The sequence below is a fragment of the Lupinus angustifolius genome, chromosome LG05 (genome assembly GCF_001865875.1).
Source record: "Lupinus angustifolius cultivar Tanjil chromosome LG05, LupAngTanjil_v1.0, whole genome shotgun sequence".
NCBI lineage: Eukaryota > Viridiplantae > Streptophyta > Magnoliopsida > Fabales > Fabaceae > Lupinus > Lupinus angustifolius.
The window spans coordinates 22,752,655-22,777,841 of NC_032013.1; the positions used below are offsets into that span (position 1 = coordinate 22,752,655).

General features: G+C 30.8%; 1 protein-coding gene, 1 non-coding gene and 1 pseudogene across 3 annotated transcripts; 1 reads left to right on the forward strand and 2 right to left on the reverse strand.

Moving 5' to 3' along the window:
• On the forward strand, nucleotides 11,813-22,528 carry LOC109348177 (myosin-2-like). 2 transcript variants are annotated; one of them, XM_019588446.1, is made up of 24 exons: nucleotides 11,813-12,993; nucleotides 13,700-13,801; nucleotides 13,890-14,033; nucleotides 14,117-14,267; nucleotides 14,368-14,395; nucleotides 14,544-14,712; nucleotides 14,903-14,966; nucleotides 15,096-15,109; nucleotides 15,202-15,286; nucleotides 16,272-16,375; nucleotides 16,469-16,607; nucleotides 16,915-17,033; nucleotides 17,117-17,269; nucleotides 17,352-17,441; nucleotides 17,538-17,615; nucleotides 17,814-17,972; nucleotides 18,606-18,803; nucleotides 19,040-19,245; nucleotides 19,320-19,455; nucleotides 19,743-19,872; nucleotides 20,092-20,202; nucleotides 20,289-20,401; nucleotides 20,994-21,197; nucleotides 21,687-22,528. In XM_019588446.1, exons 1-24 carry the CDS (start codon nucleotides 12,610-12,612, stop codon nucleotides 22,185-22,187), a joined length of 3,582 nt encoding a protein of 1,193 aa, XP_019443991.1. In that variant the 5' UTR covers nucleotides 11,813-12,609; the 3' UTR covers nucleotides 22,188-22,528. The 2 variants fall into 2 exon arrangements, with proteins under 2 accessions (XP_019443991.1, XP_019443992.1); XM_019588447.1 differs by having other exon boundaries at nucleotides 11,814-12,993; nucleotides 20,997-21,197; nucleotides 21,687-22,527.
• Nucleotides 23,498-23,927, reverse strand: LOC109347089 (annotated as a pseudogene).
• On the reverse strand, nucleotides 24,646-24,718 carry TRNAF-GAA. The gene has a single exon. It is a non-coding gene; the product is annotated as a tRNA-Phe (tRNA).

The following is a 25,187-nucleotide window of genomic DNA, read 5'->3' on the forward strand; positions in this document are numbered from 1 at the left end:
AACTTGATTTGAGTCAGTGCCCCAAAAATGATTTTAAGCAGGAAAAGATGAAAAATATCTCATATGCTTCAGTTGTTGGAAGCCTTATGTATGCTCAGGTTTGCATCAGACCTGACATAGCATATGCTATTGGAGTTTTGGGAAGATATCAGATTAATCCAAGCATTGACCATTGGGGAGCTGCAAAGAAGGTAATGAGATACCTTCAAGGAACAAAGAACTTCATGATCATGTACAAACGAACTGATAATCTGGAAGTAATTGGCTACTCTGATTCAGACTATGCTGGCTACATTGATACCCGGGAATCAACATTCGATTATATTTTTATGCTAGCTGATGGAGTTGTGTCTTGGTCAAGTGTAAAGCAGACATTGACTGCTACTTCCACTATGGAAGCCGAGTTTGTTTCTTGTTTTGAGGCTACCTTGCATAGTGTATGGTTGAAAAGTTTCATATTTGGGCTTAGAATTGTGAACTCTATTTCTAGGCCATTGAAGATGTATGTATTATGACAAATCAATTGCGGTCTTTATGGCTAAAAACGATAAGAGTGGAAGTTGAAGTAAGCACATCGACATTAAATATCTAGCCATAAGAGAGCGTGTGAAGGAAAAGAAAGTGGTTATTGAACACTTAGTACTGAGTTGATGATTGCAGGTCTTTTGACTAAAGGCATGCCACCAAAGAATTTTAAGGATCATGTAGCACGAATGGGACTTGGTTCCATGATGTAATTTTCATTGTACGTACATTTATTGTTTTCAATGAAACTTTTATTGAGTTTGATGTTTTCTCATATGTTTTTGTGCACATATCTGTTTATTTTGAGAAATGTCATTTAGTTTTGACCTAGAATAAACATATGGTTTATTCATGAAGTAAAGAGCATATATTGAAATACTTGATATATTGTGATACATGATAGATAATACTCGTTATTAGAGGACTTATTGTCATGATTCATGTATTGTGTTTCTTGTTATAATTGATGGTGGGTTAAATGGACCAAGTGGGAGAATGATAGAATTTCTCATGATTTTCTCAACAGATTTATTCTGTTTTTTGAATATGCATTTCAGTATAAATCCTTTGCATATTTATTGGAAAATATGGTCCAAATGTGGTCCATTTTTTGTACATATTAAACTCATTATCTTAGTACCAGTTACAAAACGATTATGTGGAGGAAAAAAACTTGCACTCTCACTATTCATGACCTGTTCCACTCTGATGACCTTTATGATGGATAAAGGTCTATAAATTAGAACATGTTGCTCTCTGTTTGGGTCACTAATCCTACCCCTCTGTTCAGAAACAAACATCATCGCGTTGGGAGTGAGTAAAGGTTTAGAAAATCAAACTCATAATTTACTCATTGTAATCACAGTGTTTGATTGCAAGTCAAAGTGTTCGTGAAAGACAATTGAGAATCAATTAGCAATGGCTGAAGGTTGGTATTATTGATCTATTTTAGTTTCCACTGCATATTGATCTAAATATGTTGTTTAATTAATTGTATAACATGTTTAGATGATTACAAAGATATAACATGTTTAAATTGGATTGGGATAATCTATCACACTGGTGTCTCATTTCATGTCCCAAACTATTCATTTTTTGTTATTTTTTATTTTTAAAATTTTCCTTTTATTCCTATGTCAAAATGTGATAGGCTTGGAATATAAGATACGGTTGGGGACAAATTATTCTTTTCAATTTAAATCTTTATTGTCTCAATGTATCTATATTACACTCTTATAGGATTTCAAATGCAATGGTTAAAATACTTATTGAAATAGATAAATGGGAATGTTCAAATGGATAGAGGGTGGATGTATTGTTTTTCGTTACTTGAAATGGATTAGAGGATGATGACCCCCTTTTGATTGTTTCTCTGCCTTCTCTCTTTCCTTGTTCGATTACCCTTCTTTACAACTTTTTGCACCCACAACTCTTTACAACTATTAATTAAAATGACTCATACAAACTAGTGTTCGTTCAAGTAAGGATTCTCTCTATTATTAAAGAGAAAGTAACACATGATAATACTTTTATCCTTTTGTTTATCATCAAATTATATTTTTGTCATTAGAAATATGTGTAAAAGTAATCACTTACCTCTCTATAGTGGAGAGGATCCTTGTTCGTTCACATAATATAACTAAAGTTAACTCTTTATCATTTATCTTACAAATATATAAATAAATAAGGAAATATTTTTTTTGAAGTATATGATTGTTAATATTAATGAGTGTCATTCATACGAGTCTATTTCATATTATTATATTAAAAGTGATAAAAGTGCATATAACATAAAGTTATCATTATTGATTAATAGTGAAAGAGGAGATTCTTGTGTGGTCCAATAGTTTGATGGGTTACAAACACATCACGCCCAAGTCATATAAGCCTGTAATATAGCCCAGTGTTCACAATAAAAATATAGGTAGATTAATTCCTTTGAAATATTCATTATGAACCATCACCATATTTCCACAGTTCAAGTTCCATGTAATAATCAACCTGTATTATTTATATATTTATTCATTTGATGAACTAATCTACCTTTATTGTCGCAACCTCGATCATTCACCAAATGTATATGACACTTCATCCTAAAAGGTAGACAATATCCATAGGTCTATCGTTCAATCATGTCCCAAGATTACAATCACATGTGATTATTAGGCTATATACTTTAATGGTTTTTTTGTAATGGAAAGAGGAAACAAGCCTAAAAAATAAAAACAAAAACTAATCACAAACTATTTGTGGTATGACAACCCCAACTAAATAATCCATAGGTAGAAACTATATTCTAACTATAATTTACTAGTGTGATTCAAGCTTTGGTGTATCAACTAATTTTGAGACAAAGGTCATCATATATTTATATAGTGACGACTAACTTGTGAATTGTTAGTTCGCTTTTAAATAAACTTTCTTTTTAGTTGTTGGATCAAATAATCTACAATCTTATCTGTCAAATTTGTGATCGGCTACCATTGTTGTTTAGAAGTCGTGATATTAAAGTATGACTTCTGTGAGACTTTTGGTTATAGTTCATAAGTCGTGTTAACAAATTACGACTTCATTTCAGAAGTCATTATATACCATTGTGGTTTCTATACTGACTAGAAGTTGTATTACTCCATCTCGACTTCCATCTAGAAGTTGTTATATGTCATCATGACTTATATACTTAATAGAAGTTGTATTTCTCTATCATGACTTCCATGTAGAAGTCGTTATATGTCATCACGACTTCTATACTGACCAGAAGTTGTACTACTCCATCACAACTTCTATTAAGAAGTTGTTGTATGTCATCATGATTGTTTTACTGACCATAAATTGTATAACTCCATCACGACTTCTATACTGACTGTTACCACGACTTCTAAAAGGTACATAAAACAATAACCAATAACTAAATTTTTTCATCCAACAACTACAAAGCAGTTCGCAAACTATATGCACCTGACCTATTCATATTGTCTATTTTTCTTGAGGTTGTTTTTTATTTTATAAAAAAAGTTGGAATTCCGCATCAACTGAATAACATAAAGTCATGTAAGTTAGTGACCAAGGCTCTAGCTTAAGGCACTAGAGCAGTTGGAACTAGCAGCTGGGCCATGTTTAGGCGTAGGTTCATTTTCCACATTAGTACTTAAAGTAGATCTCTTAACAACCAAAACTTTTCAATATTTAATGGCCAGTCTAAAAAAATATATATGGAGCAAAATCAAAATACAATGAACTTTATCATATAACACATACTCGTATCACTTTAGACACATGTGACATTTTGTTAACCACGTAAATATTTAATGGATAATCTTTAACAATGTACAAAAATGAGGGGAGATCAAATCACTATATGTTTGGTTTTCAAGAGAAAAGTTAAGGAAAGAAAAGTCAAAGAGAGAAAAAATGTGATAATTTTTTAGTTGTTTGATGTAAGAGAAAATAGAAAGAAAAAATTTAGTTATTTTAATAATGACATTCACACCATTGTATTTTGTTTTTTTTTTAAATTTAGGGAATTAGTGAAACTTAGTTAATAGAAAATTCGATTTTTTTAATTATATAGGAAGTTATCGACGAGAAAATTTATCGTTAATCTTCTCCAATTAAGTTTTCATCTCAATATTGGAGAAAAACAAAAAGGTGTGAATCCCACCATTTTTTTTCTTTGCTTCCCTATATTCATCACAACCGAACATCTAAAAAAATTACTTTTCTTCATTTTTCATTCCTCTCACTTTCATTCTTTTGATTTTTCATTCCTTTTACTTTCATTCCCTACTGCCCTCTTGTCATGTGGTGAGATGTCTTCATCATCTAGATTTCTGAGACATGAAACTTCTGAATTGTCTCATAATGACATGGTTTTTTCCCTTCACACTTCCTTTACTTGTCTTTACTATTTGTAACGTAGAATTCCAAAGTGGTTGGCACTTAGCGTTGTGACTTAGCAACGAAGATGTGATTATTAAAGAGAAAAGGAGGTACGTATTCAACACACTCTAAGATTCACATATCATTTTTACACCAAGTATAAAAATTTATACACTTGCATTTGTATTATTATTTTGAAGAGTCAAAATTTCAATTTTCAAGACACTTACTGAAATAAAAGAAAATATCGAAGAACAATGTTGATTCATTTAGGGTATGTTTATAAATTGGATTTTAAAGGGGAAGAATAGAAAGGAAAAAAAAATGTTTGAGAGACATGAAATACACTTATGAGATGATTATGAAGTTTTCATTTTCTCTTCATTCTCCTCTAAAACTCAACTCGCGAATAAACTCATTGATATATGTATATTTCTTTATGGGCATGCTACCCCATATTCCTTGTTTGAGGCTTAATCTTAATAAGTAGATCTTGGACTATTTCTGATAGAAATATAGGGTTATAAGTAAAACTTGCATATATGACTCAGTAATAGGCTTATATCTTGATTAACAATAGCAGTTTTTGATATTTCTAATGATATGACCTAATAAGGGTAAGTAACCTCCATGCTACTGTAAGTAGGAGAAATTTCAATCAACATTCCTTAGATTTGTCACAACGATATAAGTTCACATATTTTACATTTTTTAAATGCATCATATTTATTTTGTCATCTATACTGTTAAAAATCAAAGAAAAATAAATTTATAGCATGGGTGTTATTGAGAGAGAAAAGAATGAGAGAAATAAATAATATTTTTAATTAAAATAGTTAATTACACTGACATCTCTGAGTTTTAGTGAAATTACACAAATCAATCTCATTTTTTCTACACATACACAAACCTTCCCTAATTTTTATACTTTCCTTACACTGCTCTGCATGAGAAATAAGTGTAATATTTTAAACAAAAAATATGATAATTGCAACTAAGTTAAACAAAACATGATATATTGTGAAGAAAAATCCAAATAATATACAAATTAATGTATCTTTATTATTTTTTGTTACAAAATGTATCAACAATTCTAAAAAGATATGGAAAATTTAGAATGCGTTGGTTTTTTAAATTAGAGATTTATATTTGATAGTTGATCTATTATGGACTATGGAAAATATTCACATAACTCCCACCCAAACTAGATGATACTATCGCTAATTGTATGAGCTAATTTTTATACCCTAAAATTGTTTGTTTATATTTATTTATAAACAAAAACATCTTTTTTATTTTTGTGTCTTACAATATTTGATTTTGCTCTTAGTTATCCTAATGAGTAATAGAAAATCAAAACTATATAATTAGAGATAGAAAATAATTGTTATCCCTATTATTGAAAAGATGAATTAAGGCAAACAAGTTAATATTGATGACACTTTCTCCTTGAATGATTTTTTACATTTTATTAATTAAGAAAATATTGATGTTTATGTTTTTTTAATATTTTATTGATTATTACAAATCCCTAATACATTATTTATATGTAGAAAAGTTATTATTTAATATTTTTTTTATAACTACATTTAATTAATAGAATTGGCATAATATGATAATTCTAAGAAGATATGCAGAAAAGAAGTGAAATCACCATCATTCATGTACCTTTATTTTAATTTATTTTTTAGATTTATATTCAGATTTGATTATTTTATTTTTTGAATACGATCATTTATTATAATTATAAAAAGTATAATTCCTACCATATTTTCTTTTACTAATTTAATCATTATTTTAACATTGTTTTTTATTATTAAAAGATGAATTAAAAGAGTATGGGTGCTAACACACACTATATCCTAATACGACTGAGGTTGCATCGCATTAATGAGCGGTAGAGACAGAATGGGACATTCTCGTGCTTCTTAGTGCCTTCTCAACTAAAGACAAAATTGTATATTCTTAAAAATATATCCACAATATTTTTAAGTGGCTGGATTTATTTCTTTAAAAAAATACCATGATATTAATTATTACCATGTAGGATTTATTTATATAAAAATTCAACTAATAATATTTATTATCTTGTGTAATTTAAAAAATGATCTTTTATTGAATATTTTTTATTTTTTATTTATTTTGGATCAAATAAAATTAGGCATTCACCCTAAGTCATAGACCTACATACTATTTCACTTTGTGTGTCACTTAGTAATTTATATTCTTGAAAAACTATTGTTATTAAGAAATTAGATTATGTTACTGTTTATATTTTCTACTAGTAAAAAATGGAACAATCATTATTATAGTGTGAGTTAGGGGTGAGCATGGATCGAATGAGATAAGATTTATATCTTATCTGACTTTAAATGTTTATCACTTTATTTTTTGAATCCACACTGAATCATATACCTGAAGCTAATTCGACTCCAATTGTTGACCGAGTAATCTTTAATCTCGACCCCGACCTAGACCAGATTAAATATAATGCATACTTTTTCATATAAAGTCTTGTAAATATTATTTATTATTATGAATACGTAATTTGACATGTGAAAAAATATATGTATATACATTGTTAATCATGTATATAATGAAAAACAATTAGAAATCAATGATATTCTCGACCAAAGATATGTTATTATTTTATACTCAATTAAATAGTCTCACAAATATGATGAATTAGTGACTGTGAGACAGTTAATGTCATGATTGTCCCTTACCTTACCCTAAACATTGATTGAGTCTAATTTTTGAACTCATGGAAAATTTAGAATGCGTTGGTTTTTTAAATTAGAGATTTATATTTGATAGTTGATCTATTATGGACTATGGAAAATATTCACATAACTCCCACCCAAACTAGATGATACTATCGCTAATTGTATGAGCTAATTTTTATACCCTAAAATTGTTTGTTTATATTTATTTATAAACAAAAACATCTTTTTTATTTTTGTGTCTTACAATATTTGATTTTGCTCTTAGTTATCCTAATGAGTAATAGAAAATCAAAACTATATAATTAGAGATAGAAAATAATTGTTATCCCTATTATTGAAAAGATGAATTAAGGCAAACAAGTTAATATTGATGACACTTTCTCCTTGAATGATTTTTTACATTTTATTAATTAAGAAAATATTGATGTTTATGTTTTTTTAATATTTTATTGATTATTACAAATCCCTAATACATTATTTATATGTAGAAAAGTTATTATTTAATATTTTTTTTATAACTACATTTAATTAATAGAATTGGCATAATATGATAATTCTAAGAAGATATGCAGAAAAGAAGTGAAATCACCATCATTCATGTACCTTTATTTTAATTTATTTTTTAGATTTATATTCAGATTTGATTATTTTATTTTTTGAATACGATCATTTATTATAATTATAAAAAGTATAATTCCTACCATATTTTCTTTTACTAATTTAATCATTATTTTAACATTGTTTTTTATTATTAAAAGATGAATTAAAAGAGTATGGGTGCTAACACACACTATATCCTAATACGACTGAGGTTGCATCGCATTAATGAGCGGTAGAGACAGAATGGGACATTCTCGTGCTTCTTAGTGCCTTCTCAACTAAAGACAAAATTGTATATTCTTAAAAATATATCCACAATATTTTTAAGTGGCTGGATTTATTTCTTTAAAAAAATACCATGATATTAATTATTACCATGTAGGATTTATTTATATAAAAATTCAACTAATAATATTTATTATCTTGTGTAATTTAAAAAATGATCTTTTATTGAATATTTTTTATTTTTTATTTATTTTGGATCAAATAAAATTAGGCATTCACCCTAAGTCATAGACCTACATACTATTTCACTTTGTGTGTCACTTAGTAATTTATATTCTTGAAAAACTATTGTTATTAAGAAATTAGATTATGTTACTGTTTATATTTTCTACTAGTAAAAAATGGAACAATCATTATTATAGTGTGAGTTAGGGGTGAGCATGGATCGAATGAGATAAGATTTATATCTTATCTGACTTTAAATGTTTATCACTTTATTTTTTGAATCCACACTGAATCATATACCTGAAGCTAATTCGACTCCAATTGTTGACCGAGTAATCTTTAATCTCGACCCCGACCTAGACCAGATTAAATATAATGCATACTTTTTCATATAAAGTCTTGTAAATATTATTTATTATTATGAATACGTAATTTGACATGTGAAAAAATATATGTATATACATTGTTAATCATGTATATAATGAAAAACAATTAGAAATCAATGATATTCTCGACCAAAGATATGTTATTATTTTATACTCAATTAAATAGTCTCACAAATATGATGAATTAGTGACTGTGAGACAGTTAATGTCATGATTGTCCCTTACCTTACCCTAAACATTGATTGAGTCTAATTTTTGAACTCATATCAATTTATACCAATAAAACTTAACCATATTCGGATTCGATCATGATCAGGCCAAATCAGATAAACAAGTATGATCATGGATATGGATGATAATGAAGTGGGGTGAACCCGAATGGTGTTTACCAATATTCATACCTATACCCATAGTATATGTAAGTACATATGCATGTCCTAGGTATTCATAAGTATCTAACTAGTTTTTAAGTTTAAATATATTTTTTAATAATCAATAAATAAATATATATATATATATATAAATTAATTATTACATGAATAATAATTTATCCACATGTTAAATTTAAAGTTTAGTTCAATCATTAAAACTCACTACATAAATAATAATAAAATAAATAATAATATATATTAAATAAAAAATATATAGAAATTAAACATTTAGTCAAAAAGTAATACTTTAAATATAAAGTATTCGTGTGACAAATATGGTGATACCCATCACCACCTATAAGCTGTAATTATATTAAATACTTTAAATATAAAGTATAAAAAAATAAAAATATAGAAATTAAACATTTAGTCAAAAGTTATACTTTAAATATAAAGTATCCCGGTGACAAATATGGTGATACCTATTACCACCTATAAGCTATAATTATAAATACATATATCATATATTTTTGTGAGTACTCACAAGTAAAATATTTTTATTGTTCCTAATTGTGGATTAAGAATTCAAGGAAGCGCCAAAAAAGAAAGAATTCAATGATGGTATTTATTTTGTTGACGACATTTGTTTCATAAATAAAGATAAATGAGTAGAAAAAGAAATTGTGAAAATTTCCTTTATATTTATTTCCATAATCATGTTTGTTGACGACATTCATTTCATATATTAAGATAAATGACTAGAAAAGGAATTTGCTAAAATTTCCTTTTATTTTTTCACAATAGAAATTTTGGACATTTATTATATAATTCAATAAGTAATTATTCTTGATTCCAATTTAGATATAATTTAATAAAGTATCTAGATTTATCATGAATGATTTATTATATTATCAACGAACGTTATTTCAAGTGATACATGCTTGATTTTCCTTAAATAAGGTCTCAGGTTCGAGTCTTGTGGATGAAAAAATGTTCGCTGTCAAAGTAAGCCCCACATATTTATGAATATTTCCGATTCGGACATAATTGTCTCCAATACAATGATACCTGTAGAAAACAAAAAAAAATGATTTATTATATTACTTTTTAATCCAAACAAGAAGCAAATAATATTCATAGTCTAGATATTAAAACTTAAAAGTCATACATATAAGATGGCACTATATACACAATCAAGTGATATATTAAGAGAGAAAAGATGTACATATTAATAATATAATAATTTTATATACTGTCAGAAATTTTCACACAAAAAGTATATTAAAAGGAGAGTCTTTAAAAATATTGTTTACATCTTACACATTATTTTATGGTTAGACTACTTTTATATCACAATAAATATTAATATCCTAATATCATAATTAATATATTCAATTATCTCCTAATTAGGTTATAGTATAATTATAAATAACTTAGCAATTTGGCATGGTGATTAGTTCCAATAAGAATATGATCTTTATTATACAAGTACATTATAACAATTATATCGTACATCCAAATAAATCGCTTAAAATTGTATCGTATTATACATGTCAAAATTAGTTCGCACATGATTTTTTTTCATATTTTTCAAAATGACATATTAAAAGGATTATAATGTTTCTTTGTAACATGGTTAGTCATTGAATTATTTAAATAAATGAATTATGTTTTAATAATAATATTTACATTATAAATTTATCACATATATTATAATATATAACTTAACCAATATTCAATATAATTAATGATCATACGGTACTTATTAAAATCAGTTTGCACATGTTTTTTCTTCATATTTTCCAATATGACATATTAAGGATTCAAAATGAGTAGGCGATTATTATTTTTCACGTGGTTAGTCATTCAACAATTGAGTTATATTATAAAATATAATATTATATCATAAATTTATATTATATCCATTATAATATATATAAAAACTGGTATACAATACAATTATTGAACCAAATGTTAAAGCATCATACTAGTAATTTCACCGATATAATTACCACTAAAGTATTAATAATGTCAAGTTATATATTTTTTTGTTGTTAATTAACGAGTGTATTCTCTTATCCTTTTTAAGTAAGGAAGATGTGATAAACTAAGTTTGGTAAGTATGATAGTATCAACAAAATAATAATATCTAACATGACATTATTGATACGTTAGTGATGTTGAGTTATATACTATTATTTTTTAGTGTAATACGTGACATTTAAAGACTTATATATAATTTATATATTATTTTTATTTAAAAATTATTGATAATTAAAAATAAATGATGAATGATGTAACGTTATTGCGAAAAACTATTATATTATCATTATTTTTGAAATATTCAATTACATCCCAAATGTTAATTTGATTTTGCTTTTGTATACAGTAAATCATTTATACTTATAAAAACCTTTTAATTATATTTGTGAGGGTCAAATTAATTAATATATAAAGTCAGGGTCAAATTGATTAACAATACTAACCTTACAAACTAAATAATGAAAAAAAAATATAAACTAATAGAGTAAAATATTTTTTTTATTTTATGTTAATCAACTTTTATTTAAATTAACTTGGTAACTTCTTCATTATGATTATGAGATGGAAACAGTTTCCTCAAACGTTTTTGTAGTGTTGAAAGTGTTATTGATGTTGTTACTTGCCAACTCACCAAATAAAGTTGAATTTATGGGCCAAAAAATGATGAGTGTGTCCCACATTTTATATCAATCATTGATTAGTTAAAAAACTTATTTAAATTAAAATTGTAATTATTATTATTATTTTTAAAATATATCATGGTATAATACATAGAGTGATACAAAGGAAATGAATGATACAACATATGTGTACCAAAAAAATCATATGCAAAAACCAGCGTCACCATCAACAACAAAATCAAATTTTTTATTCTGAGCATTGTTTGTTTTGAGGAAACAACATAGAGAAGAAGGAAAATTTGGTCTTTAGAAAAAACAGAGCATTGAAAAAACAGAACATTGTTTGCAACAAATATTTTTCATTCCAAATTGTTTGGTTTTCTGTTACCATTTCTCTCTCTGTGTCTTTGAGGGGGTTTGTTTTTTTGTGACAACCTCAACCTCCTCGGTTATTCTAAAACCTCGTATCTTTCCCTTTCTGGAATTCAGTTGTGAAAATTGTGTTGATTGTTGCAACGAGGAAAATAAATGATTTTTCAATATTTTCTAACCATTTTTTTCCACCCTTCAAGCTTATCCTACCCATAATACCATTTTTTAGCATTTTGCACGTTGAATCTCAAAGGGGGTCCTGGATTTCGGTATTTTCTGGAACGCTCTTGTGGAATCAGAAAATGGGGTGGTGAAATTTCGAGGTGGGTTTGAAAATTTGAGGAAAAAGTTGTGGAATTTGTAGTTGGGTTTGAGAATTTGTGAGAGAAGTTTTGAATATTTAGTGTATAAGAATTTGTGCGAAAAGTTGTGAAATTTGTAGCTGGGCATGAGAATTTAGGGGAAAAGGTGTGAATTTTGTAGTTGGGTATGAGATTTTGAGGGAAAAGGTGTGAATTTTGGAGTTGCTTTTGAAATTTTGAAGAAAATAAAAAAAGTTGTGAAACCTCTCCAAAGTTTAGTTTTGTGTTGTTTTGGGTGGAAGTAGCATCTGTTAGAATTTATTTCTAACAGCATCATGACGTTAACAGCTACGAAGAGCTCTCTAGAAGAGATGCTTGATTCCCTTCGCCGGAGGGATGGAGAGAAGCCGAAGGACTTACCACCATCATTGCCAACTCGGCCTACATCGAAGGCTCGGCTTCCCCGGGCCAGAAGGACATTGCCTGATAATTTAAAGGTTGCTGATGTGAATGTTAAGGGGCACAGGCGGAAAGGTAGTTTTGGGAACAAGAAGATGAAGATGGATGTGGAATCACCTTATATTGTCAAATCAGAAGAGAAAATAATGAGTGAAGAATTACCACAAGGTCCAGTTCCAAAATCTGCTAATTCTACTGCTTCAGTAACTCCTCCACCCGGAGAATTGGAAGATGACAATGTTGCTTATTACATCAAAAAGGTAAGTGTCGACTCGAAAAGTGTTATGATGTCTGTTAATTACCTGTTGGTATTTTGAATTTTTGACATATGATATTTTAATGATAAGGCTGTTTATGATTGAAGTTTTACAGTGTTTCTTAGTCTTTGAATCTCTCAGCTAAGTTTCATTTAACAGTTAGCTTAAATTTGGGGCGAAGTTATACAAATAAGCAATTATGTAGAATAAAATATCGAAGTTGCTGTTAAAATATTATAGTTGCACCACTAACCATTTCATAATTGATAATAAAGATAAACTCTATCCCTCTTAGTTAAATTAAAAAAATGTTTGGTTATTTTAATTCAAATTTTAAAGATGTCAGAATTCCTGTTATTTAATGTATGAAGCATCCATTATGGGTTTTTGTTTGATGTTTGATACCGACACCATGTTTTGGTAAATTGTCTGTGGCATGCGTACTTTCTGTTCCATTTTTTCGTTTTTGTTGCTTTCCCTGCGACTCATTATTGGTTGATCATATAAAATGCTATGTGATTGAAAGATATCAAAGCTTTTTAACATCTCACTCTAGAAGAACTTTTGTGTGTGGTTTTTTTATCTATTGAACTATATATCAGCCTATATTTGTCTGTTAATAATTGCCATAGCCCGAGAATTGAGACATTGTTAATGTCATGTGCATTTCTGTTAAAAGTTTCCTTTCTGTTTTTTACTGTTTCAACAGAAACTTAACGTTTGGTGTCGGCAACCAAAAGGGAAGTGGGAACGAGGAACGATACAGTCAACTTCAGGAGAAAAAGCATCCGTTTCACTCTTAAATGGAAACGTAAATTTCTAAGGCTTTTGTTTAAGATAATATCCAATATTGAGAATGCAAGGTAACATATTATTTGCGAATTGTGATGTTATTGCAGGTTATGAAAGTTTCCAGATTAGAACTCCTACCTGCTAATCCTGATATTTTAGAGGGTGTGGATGATCTTATACATCTCAGTTATTTAAACGAGCCCTCCGTTCTTCACAATCTTCAGTTTAGATATTCTCAAGATATAATTTATGTATGTTTGCTGTTACGGCTCGTTCTTCTAAATATTTGATAATCTATGTACTCTCATATGCTACTTCTGCTTTCTGTATTCAGAGTAAAGCAGGGCCAATTTTAATTGCACTCAATCCCTTCAAAGATGTTCATGTTTATGGAAATGATTTACTCTCAGCTTATAGGCAGAGAACTATCGATAGTCCTCATGTTTATGCTATGGCAGATGCGGCTTATAATGAGATGATAAGAGGTGAATAAAACTTTCCTTTCTTTCTCCTCCTTCAAAATCTTGTGCCGTAGTTACATGATATATTTGTGATGGTTCTCTGTTTACAAATTTTACATTGCAGATGAAGTAAATCAGTCCATTATCATAAGGTCAGCACTCAATACATTAGGGGCTCTCCCTTTGTGCATGACTTTTAATATCGGTTCCTGAACATAATAGCATTGAATTGTTATATTAGTAATAAGATAAAATCGTTAGTATACTTGTTAATAATAACTGATAGAAATTTGTTTACAGTGGTGAGAGTGGATCTGGGAAGACAGAAACAGCAAAAATTGCTATGCAATACTTAGCTGCTCTTGGAGGTGGCAGTTGCGGGATCGAAAATGAAGTTCTTCAAACGAATTTTATATTAGAAGCTTTTGGAAATGCAAAAACGTCTCGGAATGACAACTCTAGCAGATTTGTGAGTTTGAGTTTCTTTTCATTATAATGAAGCTTACTCCGCCTATTGTTCTTCCAGATTTCTATAGCTCTATAGGCTCTTTGTGAAATGTGTTTGTAAACTATCCCTTTTAATATTCCGAGGGCTGTGCAGCATGTTTGTATTTAACGACTACGCAGTTAATTGATATACGTTTTTTATTTTGGTGCAGGGGAAGTTGATTGAAATTCATTTCAGCACATTGGGAAAAATTTGTGGTGCTAAAATTCAAACCTGTAAGCATGTTCAATCATTTGCTCTTACTTGACATCCAAATATCCAATTCTCTTGCAATTTACTGACTTGACTTATTCTTATGGCCTTTTCTTTCTCATATGCCAATTCTCGTATGCTAACTCAAACAGTTCTGTTAGAAAAGGTAACCTGTGACACCATATTTGAACATAATTGTGGATAGGAATATTAATCTTTCTCCACATTCTGAAACGTTCTCGTCTCTCATGTGTGCAGTCAAGAGTTGTTCAACTGGCCAATGGCGAGAGGTCTTATCACATATTTTATCAACTATGTGCTGGATCTTCAGCTGATCTTAGAGGTATATTTTCTACGCAATTTATCTTTTTTTTTTTTTGAATATTTAAATATTTTTTTATGTTTCTTGTCTAATGTGTCGAAATGGCAATGTTCAGTGTTAACTTTAAGAGCTAAGCAGTCCACTATTTTGTTCGTTCTGAAATAACTAAGCATTTTGATGTTCTCAACTTGTAGTATCGTATTTTTTACAATAAAGAAACTTACTCTTATGTTACAATTGAAGCAGATGGCATGCCCATGTGATAAATTTGACACACCGTTAGATTTATTCTGTTTAGACATTGTCAACAACCAAAAGCTTTATCCCGTTAGGTAGGGTTGGTAACATAAATTATTGAGAAACTGAAATCTTAGTAAAACCATTTAGATAAAGGACTTTTTAAATAGTTGCTTTCTCGTAAGTCTTTGTAGGTTTTACTCTACATTTTTTTAATGCGACTATATTCCATTTAATCCAGCTTTCTCGCTAGAACTTTTATTGCTCTTCTCATACGACAAAGCAGTTTTTAAGTGAATTTTCATCACCTAATGCACAATAAGTGCTCGTACAATTTTTCTGACATACATTGGCTCTAAGTGTTATATTTTCCTGTATGGCCACTCACCCAGCATAGCGTTCTTATCATTATCATACTTTTTTTGCTCTTGTTGGCACTTCTCAGCCTAACAAATGTCAGAACTAGTTCAATTTGTTGGCCATCATGTCACTGTTTTGGGACAATTGAATCTCTTAAATGCCATCTTTAGATAACTCATTTTAAATATGAGTATTGAGTATGATGCTCCCCGTATCATTTCTATAGATCTCCCCGGCCCTTTAATCTTATTTACAAAATTTTAGTGCACATCTTGATTTTCTTTGCAAATTCATTGACACTGATTTCTGCATGTGAAGTTATATCTTACCTTCACATTGTCATTTCTTCATCAGCTTTATTGAGCTAGTAAATATTTTTACCGATTTTTATTTGTATCTTGTTGTGCAGAGAGATTGAATCTTAGAGTGGCCAGCGAATATAAATATCTTAATCAGAGTGACTGCATGACAATTGATGGCGTTGACGATGCTAAAAACTTTCACCAGCTGATGGTATATTATTTGACAGTTCATTCGTTGAACTAAACCTTCTATAAGTTTGTTTACGGACTCCTAATATCTTTTGGCATCTGTGTTTTCCCTCAGAAAGCGTTGGATGTTGTTCGAATGAGCATAGAGGATCAAAAACATGTCTTCAAGATGCTTGCTGCAATATTATGGCTGGGAAATATCTCATTCAACGCTGCTGACAATGAAAATCACATTGAAGTGGTGAAGGATGAAGGTAAGATTCATAGCTTATGCATGATTTCCTTTTGATGAGCTACTTAAATGGTACCATGTTTTGTGTTTGCCAAGTCTGTAACATTGAATTCTTAAAGATAGCTGGGACTCCAGTCGGATTCTTTTCAATGACATGTTCGGTACAGAAACAAATGTATCGTTTTAGTTGTGTAGAATTGGTCTGTTTAGTGGTTCATAATTCATATCGATTTTGCCTAACATAGTAGTAATACGAATTTATGAGGGTATATATGTAATTTCAGTTAGACCTTAATGGTGACTCTTATTTATATATTTTCTTCTGACAGCTGTAACCACCGCTGCCTTGCTGATGGGCTGCAGTTCCCAGGAGTTAATGACAGCATTATCTACCCGTAAAATCCAAGCCGGCAAGGATACTATTGCCAAAATGTTGACACTGCGGCAGGTCTGTTTATTACTTCAATATTTCAATCAATCGACTTTTTACAGCTCTTAAATGTATCTTATTCAAACTTTTGTTCTGTTCAGGCCATTGATACGAGAGATGCATTAGCAAAATTTATCTACGCAAACTTGTTTGACTGGCTTGTAGAACAAGTTAACAAGTCCCTTGAAGTGGGTAAACGACGTACTGGGAGATCCATTAGTATCCTTGATATTTACGGGTTTGAGTCTTTCCAGGTACACCATTTGTATTAATATGTTTAATTATGCTTCATAGACTCTGCATACGTTCTAATTGTTTCTTGCTTTTCTTTTCTAGAAAAATAGCTTTGAACAGTTTTGTATAAATTATGCCAACGAGAGGCTTCAACAACATTTCAATCGGCATCTGTTTAAACTTGAGCAGGAGGTTAGCACTTGAACGTGTGATACAATTCAAAGCATGTGTATTGTATATGCTTTTTATGCATGACAGTAACATTGCAATTTATATATATTGTTTCAGGACTACGAATTAGATGGCGTTGATTGGACCAAAGTAGATTTTGATGACAATCAAGAGTGTCTGGATCTCTTTGAGAAGGTACTCATGGTTTAAGCTTTCTAAACTCTTTTGAGCTATTCCTCTTCTGCCGGAAACTGGCCTATTATTTTGATTACCAATACATTAATTTTTTATCATTGTTTTTCTATAAAGTAGATTTTTTAACATTAGTATTTTGGTCAACATTATTCTTAGTGACTCGTATAATTATTATGCAATTTGTTGCATAATGTGCAGAAACCTCTAGGACTACTCTCTTTGTTGGACGAGGAATCGAATTTTCCCAGGGCCAGTGATCTAACACTTGCCAACAAACTTAAGCAGCACCTGAATGCTAATCCTTGCTTTAAAGAGGAAATGGGCAGGGCTTTCAGTGTTCGTCATTATGCCGGAGAGGTTAGTAGTTCCACAGTATTTAAGGAGCTCTGAAAGTTAGTTACTCCAAAATCTATTTCTTTGTAGTTCTTAAAGTCAAATTGATTTTAGAGTTGAATTAATCCTCAAAACTCGGTTTTATTTTTTTGGTAAACGAAACTCCTATGATTTTGATTTTAAGCTACTTTGAACACAAAATAAGCCAATTCAAGAACATGCTTTCTTGTTTTAGCTTTGCATTCATTTCCATAGTAGTGTTTTGTGTCTTGTATGAACTGTGATATGATCTTATACAGCATATGTTTTGAAAAGTCCCAAGTTTCTTAATATCATGATTTAGTTATTCCTAAACATGAAAGTATCTTTTTTCTTCCTACCTCCTAATTTATTTAAGAACCTTGCTTATTTAACTAAAATGTTGAGGTGTTCTTATATACACTAGAGACATTATGACATTAATAGCATTTTGATGTTAAACTTGAAATTTGGCTAACGGAAATGTTTTCGCTGGAGTTTTTATTTCTTAGTAACTATGAGAAATTCCTGCTTTCTACTTTGTTTTTATGAACCTTTAGGTATATCTAGAATTCGTACTATGGACGTCAAGTTCTTACTTTATGTTTGAGATTCTACTAACATCTAGTCCCGAATCAGGTTTTGTATGATACAAACGGATTTCTAGAAAAGAACAGAGATCCACTTCCTTCCGATTCCATTCAACTGCTGTCCTCATGTACTTGTGAACTGCTGCGGTTGTTCTCCAAAACACTTAACCACTCTCAGAAGCAATCAAATTCCTTCCATGCAGGTTCTCTGGACTCAAAGAAGCAGAGTGTTGGCACAAAGTTCAAGGTATTCTTGTAACGATACTTGAGCAGTTTCGGTTTTGGTTTCGACTTTAATATTTGTAAAGAAATAATTATGTTATGACATAATGAGTACTAGTGATGATTGTGGATAAGGAACTCTTGAAATTGACAATGATATGATATGGTAACATAGCACAGGGATTTTTGGAATATATTGAGAATAAGTAAAATGCATAATTTGTGGGATATAAGTGTAACGAGTCTCGTGCTTTCTTTTAGGGTCAATTGTTTAAGTTGATGAATCAGTTGGAGAGTACGACACCACACTTTATTCGCTGTATAAAGCCAAATACTAAGCAACTTCCTGGCATATATGATGAAGATCTTGTTCTTCAACAGCTTAAGTGTTGTGGAGTTTTGGAGGTTGTTAGGATTTCAAGGGCCGGATATCCTACTCGAATGATGCATCAAGAGTTTGCCAGAAGGTAGTGGAGAAACCTCCTACAGTTTTTAGATTATCTTTAATAATGGGTCGACTTATGTTCCTGCATATTTTTAGGTACGGGTTTCTTCTTTCTGAGGTCAACACATCTCAGGATCCATTGAGCATCTCAGTTTCTGTTTTGCAACAATTTAATATTCCTCCTGAAATGTACCAAGTTGGTTTCACCAAACTGTATCTTCGAACCGGACAGGTATGCTTAGTAATTTCGTACTTTCACTTCTCAAATCTGCTGTTGAGCATATATGTAGACTACTTATCGTGTTAAAAGGTAGAAAAAAAAGCCATAATATTAGGATTTCCGTTGTGGTTGACTTGTCATGAATGTTAATGTTCAGAAAATTATCAACTATTTGTTTTACTAAATTAGTATTTTGTTTCTGAAACATGACTTTATGTCTTGTTTGAGCATGATTTTGTATTAATTCATGTAACGGTTTCTGTGGTTTGATTACTTCCATGCTCTGGTTGGTTTTGTAGATTGGTGCACTGGAGGATAAAAGAAAACAGTTTTTGCGCGGAATTGTGGGGATTCAGAAATGCTTTCGTGGTCATCGAGCTCGCAGTTGTTACCATGAACTTAAGAATGGAGTGAAAACTATACAATCATGTAAGGCCAGGTTATAAATGTTGTTATTTTTAGATAACCAGGCTATTTATATTATCTTTTAGATAATTAGTCTATCAATATCATTTAGTTATTCTGTGCTTTATGCATTTTTCCCTTCACTTCTTTACAGATTTTTCTAGTAATTTTTGTTTGTGATTCTTCATAACCTTGGTTATTGTTTTTACCTGAGTCTTAATTGCTTGCTTGGTCATATTGTAGTTATTCGCGGAGAAATTGATAGAAGGAATTACGGTGTTATGGTGAAGTCTTCTATAACTATTTCTTCTGAAAAAATCGAGGAGATTAATGCAGTCATAGTATTACAATCTGGTTAGTGTCTTCTCCATATTGTCTAGTTTACCCCGGGGAGGGACATTGCTTATGATTTTTTTATTATTCATTTCCTTTTAATGTAGTAATTCGTGGGTGGCTGGTTCTAAGGCATATTAAAGGCAAAGATGGGTTTAAGATATATCCCGAAAATGCAAGACCTAGGCGTAAGTCACGTTCAAAGATTCCAGAAGTGAAGGTAATTTACTATACACATCTAATTTTTGAGATATTTGCTAAACTCGTGTCTTATTTTCTCAAAGTTTTAATTTGATAACTCATTGATTTGTTTTTTTAGTTTTTTATATATATCTAAGTATTAAAATAGTATTCTTCCTATTACTTTTTCTATCCAAGTAAAAATCGTGCAATATATATCTAAGTATAAAAAAGTTTCTTCGTACAATATTTTTAATAAAAAAACATTTTTTTGTTTGGGTTCTCTGGTGCAACCCTTGAGCTGCGATTGGACACTGACCCGGTGGCCCAGTCTTTTGACCGAGTCGACCTCTAGCCTGGGTTATACAACTGCGGTTATACTAATCATTATGGCTGCCTCTGGGCAGAAACGCTACCGAGTAACTATTTGCATGAAGGTGTGGACATGAACTTAAATCTGTCTACACCTTAAGCATGCTGTATTGCCTTCTTCTGAAGCATTCAGCGCATACGTCTTTCCATATTTACCTTTTGAATGAGTTTTAACTGCGGAGATATAAAGTTGAGCTTCATGATTTCGTAAAAGTTCCCAACTACTCAAGATGATATAAATGTCGTATTTTTTGGTTCAGCAGGATGTGGCACAGAACCTGCCTTCAGCTATATCAGAACTCCAAAGGCGGGTTATCAAGGCTGAAGCGACTGTAGAGCAAAAGGAAGGAGAAAATGCCGAGTTAAGGGAACAACTAAAACAATTTGAGAGAAGGTGGATTGAATATGAGACAAAGATGAAGTCAATGGAGGAAATGTGGCAAAAACAGATGTCGTCTTTGCAAGTAAGTTTTCATCAATCAGAGAATAGATCATCAACCCTTGACATACATCTGAATGTTATTGTAATGGATGCTAAATGTCTTACTTTTTCGATTCATGTGATCAAACCAAATTACTGCACTTGTGTCAGTTTTTTTGAAGAATTAGTAGAGAAGCTGTTATAATGGGCTAGTTTCATATTGATATGGATTTTAATAAGAAAAAAAATGATGCTGAGAAAACTAAATGATTAGTTGTGTTGATACTTGATTCTGTGTGTCACCATGAGTTTGTTGCAACATTATTCACTAAGTTCAACGCGGGTTCGTTCGCGAGTTAGGTTTTGGAGGGAAAAGGAAGGCTTTACAGACATTCTACAAGTATATTTCATGGCATCAAAGCCTTCTTTTACCTTTTCTTCCCCTCCCAAACTCAATTCGCAAACAAACCCTTATGGGTTTTAAATCAAATTCAAAATTCTATAGAAGATTCTAATTGCAATTTCAATTCAGATGAGCCTTGCTGCTGCTAGAAAGAGCCTTGCTTCGGATAATGGCACTAGTCACCCGATACGACATGAAGCTGCGTCACCTTCATGGTATGATTCTGAAGATAATACTTCCTTAGGATCACGAACACCTGGCCTGAACACACCAATGAAGTATACTAACAGTCCTTCAGTTGGAGCATGGAGGCAGCAGTCTAATGTTTCTTTCAATTCTTCCTTAAGCACTCTACTGAAGGAATTTGAGCACCGGAGACATACGTTTGATATCGATGCAAGATCTCTGGCTGATGTTAGACCAGCACAATCCGGTAGAACGAATCCCATTGAAGAATATCGAAAACTTAAACATAGGTTTGAGGCGTGGAAGAAAGAATACAAGGTTAGATTAAGGATGGCAAAAGCAACACTTCATAGAATAGGGAACTCAGAAGTGGAAAAAAGTTGGCGAACATGGTGGGAAAAGTTAAGTTCAAGAGCACTAGAGCAAAAAAAAAGTACTAGCTGAAGTGTATAAAAGCTGAAGTTTATGCAAAAAATGACAAGATTATTGTTTGTCATATACTTTTTGCTTCTTCTATAAACACATGCCACTGTTGTACTAGTTGGTGCATGGGAAAAAATTGTATATGAACCAATTTTGTTGCATGGTGGAAGTTGTGCATGTAGTTGTATCTAGATTTCTAGGATTGGATAGTTGTATTGACTAGTATAGTTTGGTCATTTATATTCTGTCACTGATGTAATATAAAACAAGGCCCCAAAGGTATTAATTAGAAACTTTTAATATCTCCAATGTAAGGAAAAAAAATCCTTATCTTTTTGTAGTATTTTGGTAAGTTTATGACCAAGTTCTTAAATATATAAAAGCTGCATTTGATTGAGGATTGTGACAGAAAAAAAAAACTCTGAATGAAGTTAGAAACTTGGGATGTGGTAGAGATATGTGACAATGCCATCATGCAGAAAACAAGCTAGAAACAATTACTATAATGAAATATTAAAAACTTATAGTGATGTTTGTGTTATTATATGTACTCATTTATGAATGTTCAAAACAATAATTAATTTAAATAATAGCTCCTATTTTTGTGGCATTGAGATGGACCAGAAGCACCAATAGTTACTGTGATGAATGGTGACAGTGGTAGTTGAATTGTAGATTAGTTGAAAGATTATGAAACAACAGACTATAGCCAAGCATATTTCTCTAAAATATTAGTTTGCTTCTCTGCTTTGATATTGGCATAAGTGATTGAGAATGTGACTATGTTAAATATAACCCATACAAAAACTTTGTAGCTTTTGTGGTCTTGCTTGACTCAATTTTGTATTAGTATTTTGGTGTCTCCATAGTAGGGCTGTAGAGGACTTAAACCGAGTTAAATCAAGGCTTAGTTTAATAAAGATTTGTTTGACTTAAAAGTTAGCTTGTTCAAAATGAACTATGTTTCCTGCTTGATTTCGGCTCGTTTATTTAATAAACTTAATTTTTAACTTAAGTTTAACTGATTTAGTTTATGAATAAGTTTATCAAGTTAAATAATAAATCAAATTTTAATCTAATATCAAGTTAAGTTTAGTTTAGTACCAGTTATATTCAAGAGTAATAGCTTGGTTAAAAAAATTAGATTTATAATCATATGATCACACACAGAAATATGATAGAGGACTACTCTCAATGATTTTTTTGTCTGCAATGATGTCTCTTCATACACATGAACTTTGAAATCGAACTCCTTATATTGTAACCATCACTTGGTGTGAAAAACAAGCCTTAGTCCTTCAGAATTACACTAATTAGGCAATTATCATAATCTACATATAAATCACAAGTCTCATCATATTTAAGAACCATGCACAAACTTGGTGGCATAAAGGGTTGTCAAAGTGGTCCAAAAGGTTCTCTAAGGGCCCTTTGCCAGTGATAATGGCTTGAACAAAGAAACCAAACATGGAGAACATAACCACCCTTCCATTCTTGATCTCCTTCACCTTAAGCTCAGCAAAAAGTATCTGGGTCATTAGCAAGACCAAGAGGGTCAAAGTAATCACCCTCTGGGTATAGATTATTACCCTCTCCCACACCATCAAGCCCATTGATGAGAAAGCCTTCAACAAGGCCCATTTGAGAATATTTGGGCTCCAGCTTTGAACCAAATTGGCTCTTTGAAGTCCAATCTGACCCATTCTGAAGTACTTCTGGGGTGATGCAACCCAGTGCTCCAAGCATGGCCCAACGCCCATGGATCACCTTTTCCACATAATTTAATCTCATTATGATAGATTCAGATTAAGTAGAACATATTATATATGCCTAATAATTTTAAGGGTAGATATATACTTTCTTACTTTATACTCAAACTCTATCTAAAGACTAATGTGTGTTGGTTCAAGTGGTACATGCTTGATTCTCCTTAAGCAAGAACCGGAGTTCGAGTCTTGTGGATGGAAAAAGTGCTCGTTGGGAGAGTTAGCCCCACATACCTGTGGATGTTCCCGGCTCGGACAGGATTACCTCCGAGGATACATGTGGGAAACCAAAAAAAAAAAAATGAATGATTTAATGTGGCATGTATTCAATAGTATAAAGTAAGAGACTTTTCCATTACAGGGGCACCTTATAATTTGTAGTAGTAAAATTTGTTAGAAGATAGAACCTTGTGTAAAATGTAGATGTCTATAATTATTTACATACTAAAACAGTTTGATGAATGTTTGGCAGCGAAAACCAGAAAAGCTTAGCAATTTGGCTTATGATGACTGAAATATTTTGATAAAAAATAATCTGAAAAGTCGATGATGATTGAAAATGAATGATAGATAATAGACTAACAATATATAAAACTTCTACAATGTTACTGCAATACGTATTTTTTCTCTTATAGTTTAAGCATAAAGAAGTAACCTGAAGACCCCTATTATTATTACATGCATCCTTTAATTGAAAATAAAAACAATGAAATTGCGGTGAACGTGGATCGAACACGTGACCTTCAGATCTTCAGTCTGACGCTCTCCCAACTGAGCTATCCCCGCTTGGTGATACCATTGTCCTGTTTTGTTCTCACGTAATCTTAAGCAAGAAGCTTCTATAATGGAAAGGTAAGACAGACAGGGCTCAATAAACAAACGGCAATGAGATGGTCAATATTTTTATGATATAATACAAACAATAAAAAATTGAAAATATGTTGTTTCTTTGCCACTACATTAATGGTAAAATCATGATAAAAAATGAATGTACCACTCCACAATCTGATATTTTATGGTCAACTGTTTCTTTGCCACTAGATTAATATTCCAATCATAATCTACTGACTGTATAAATCTTTACTTTAATAATGTATAGATATTACACTCAAAATTCATTGTTTATTATTTTAAAGGTAGTTATATTTATTTGTATTATTATAGTATAAGTCTCTTACAACATAAGAGTGATAAATAATACTACATTTTTAAATGTTAACTCTGAAAGTTCATGAATTAGCAACCATGCCTTCTT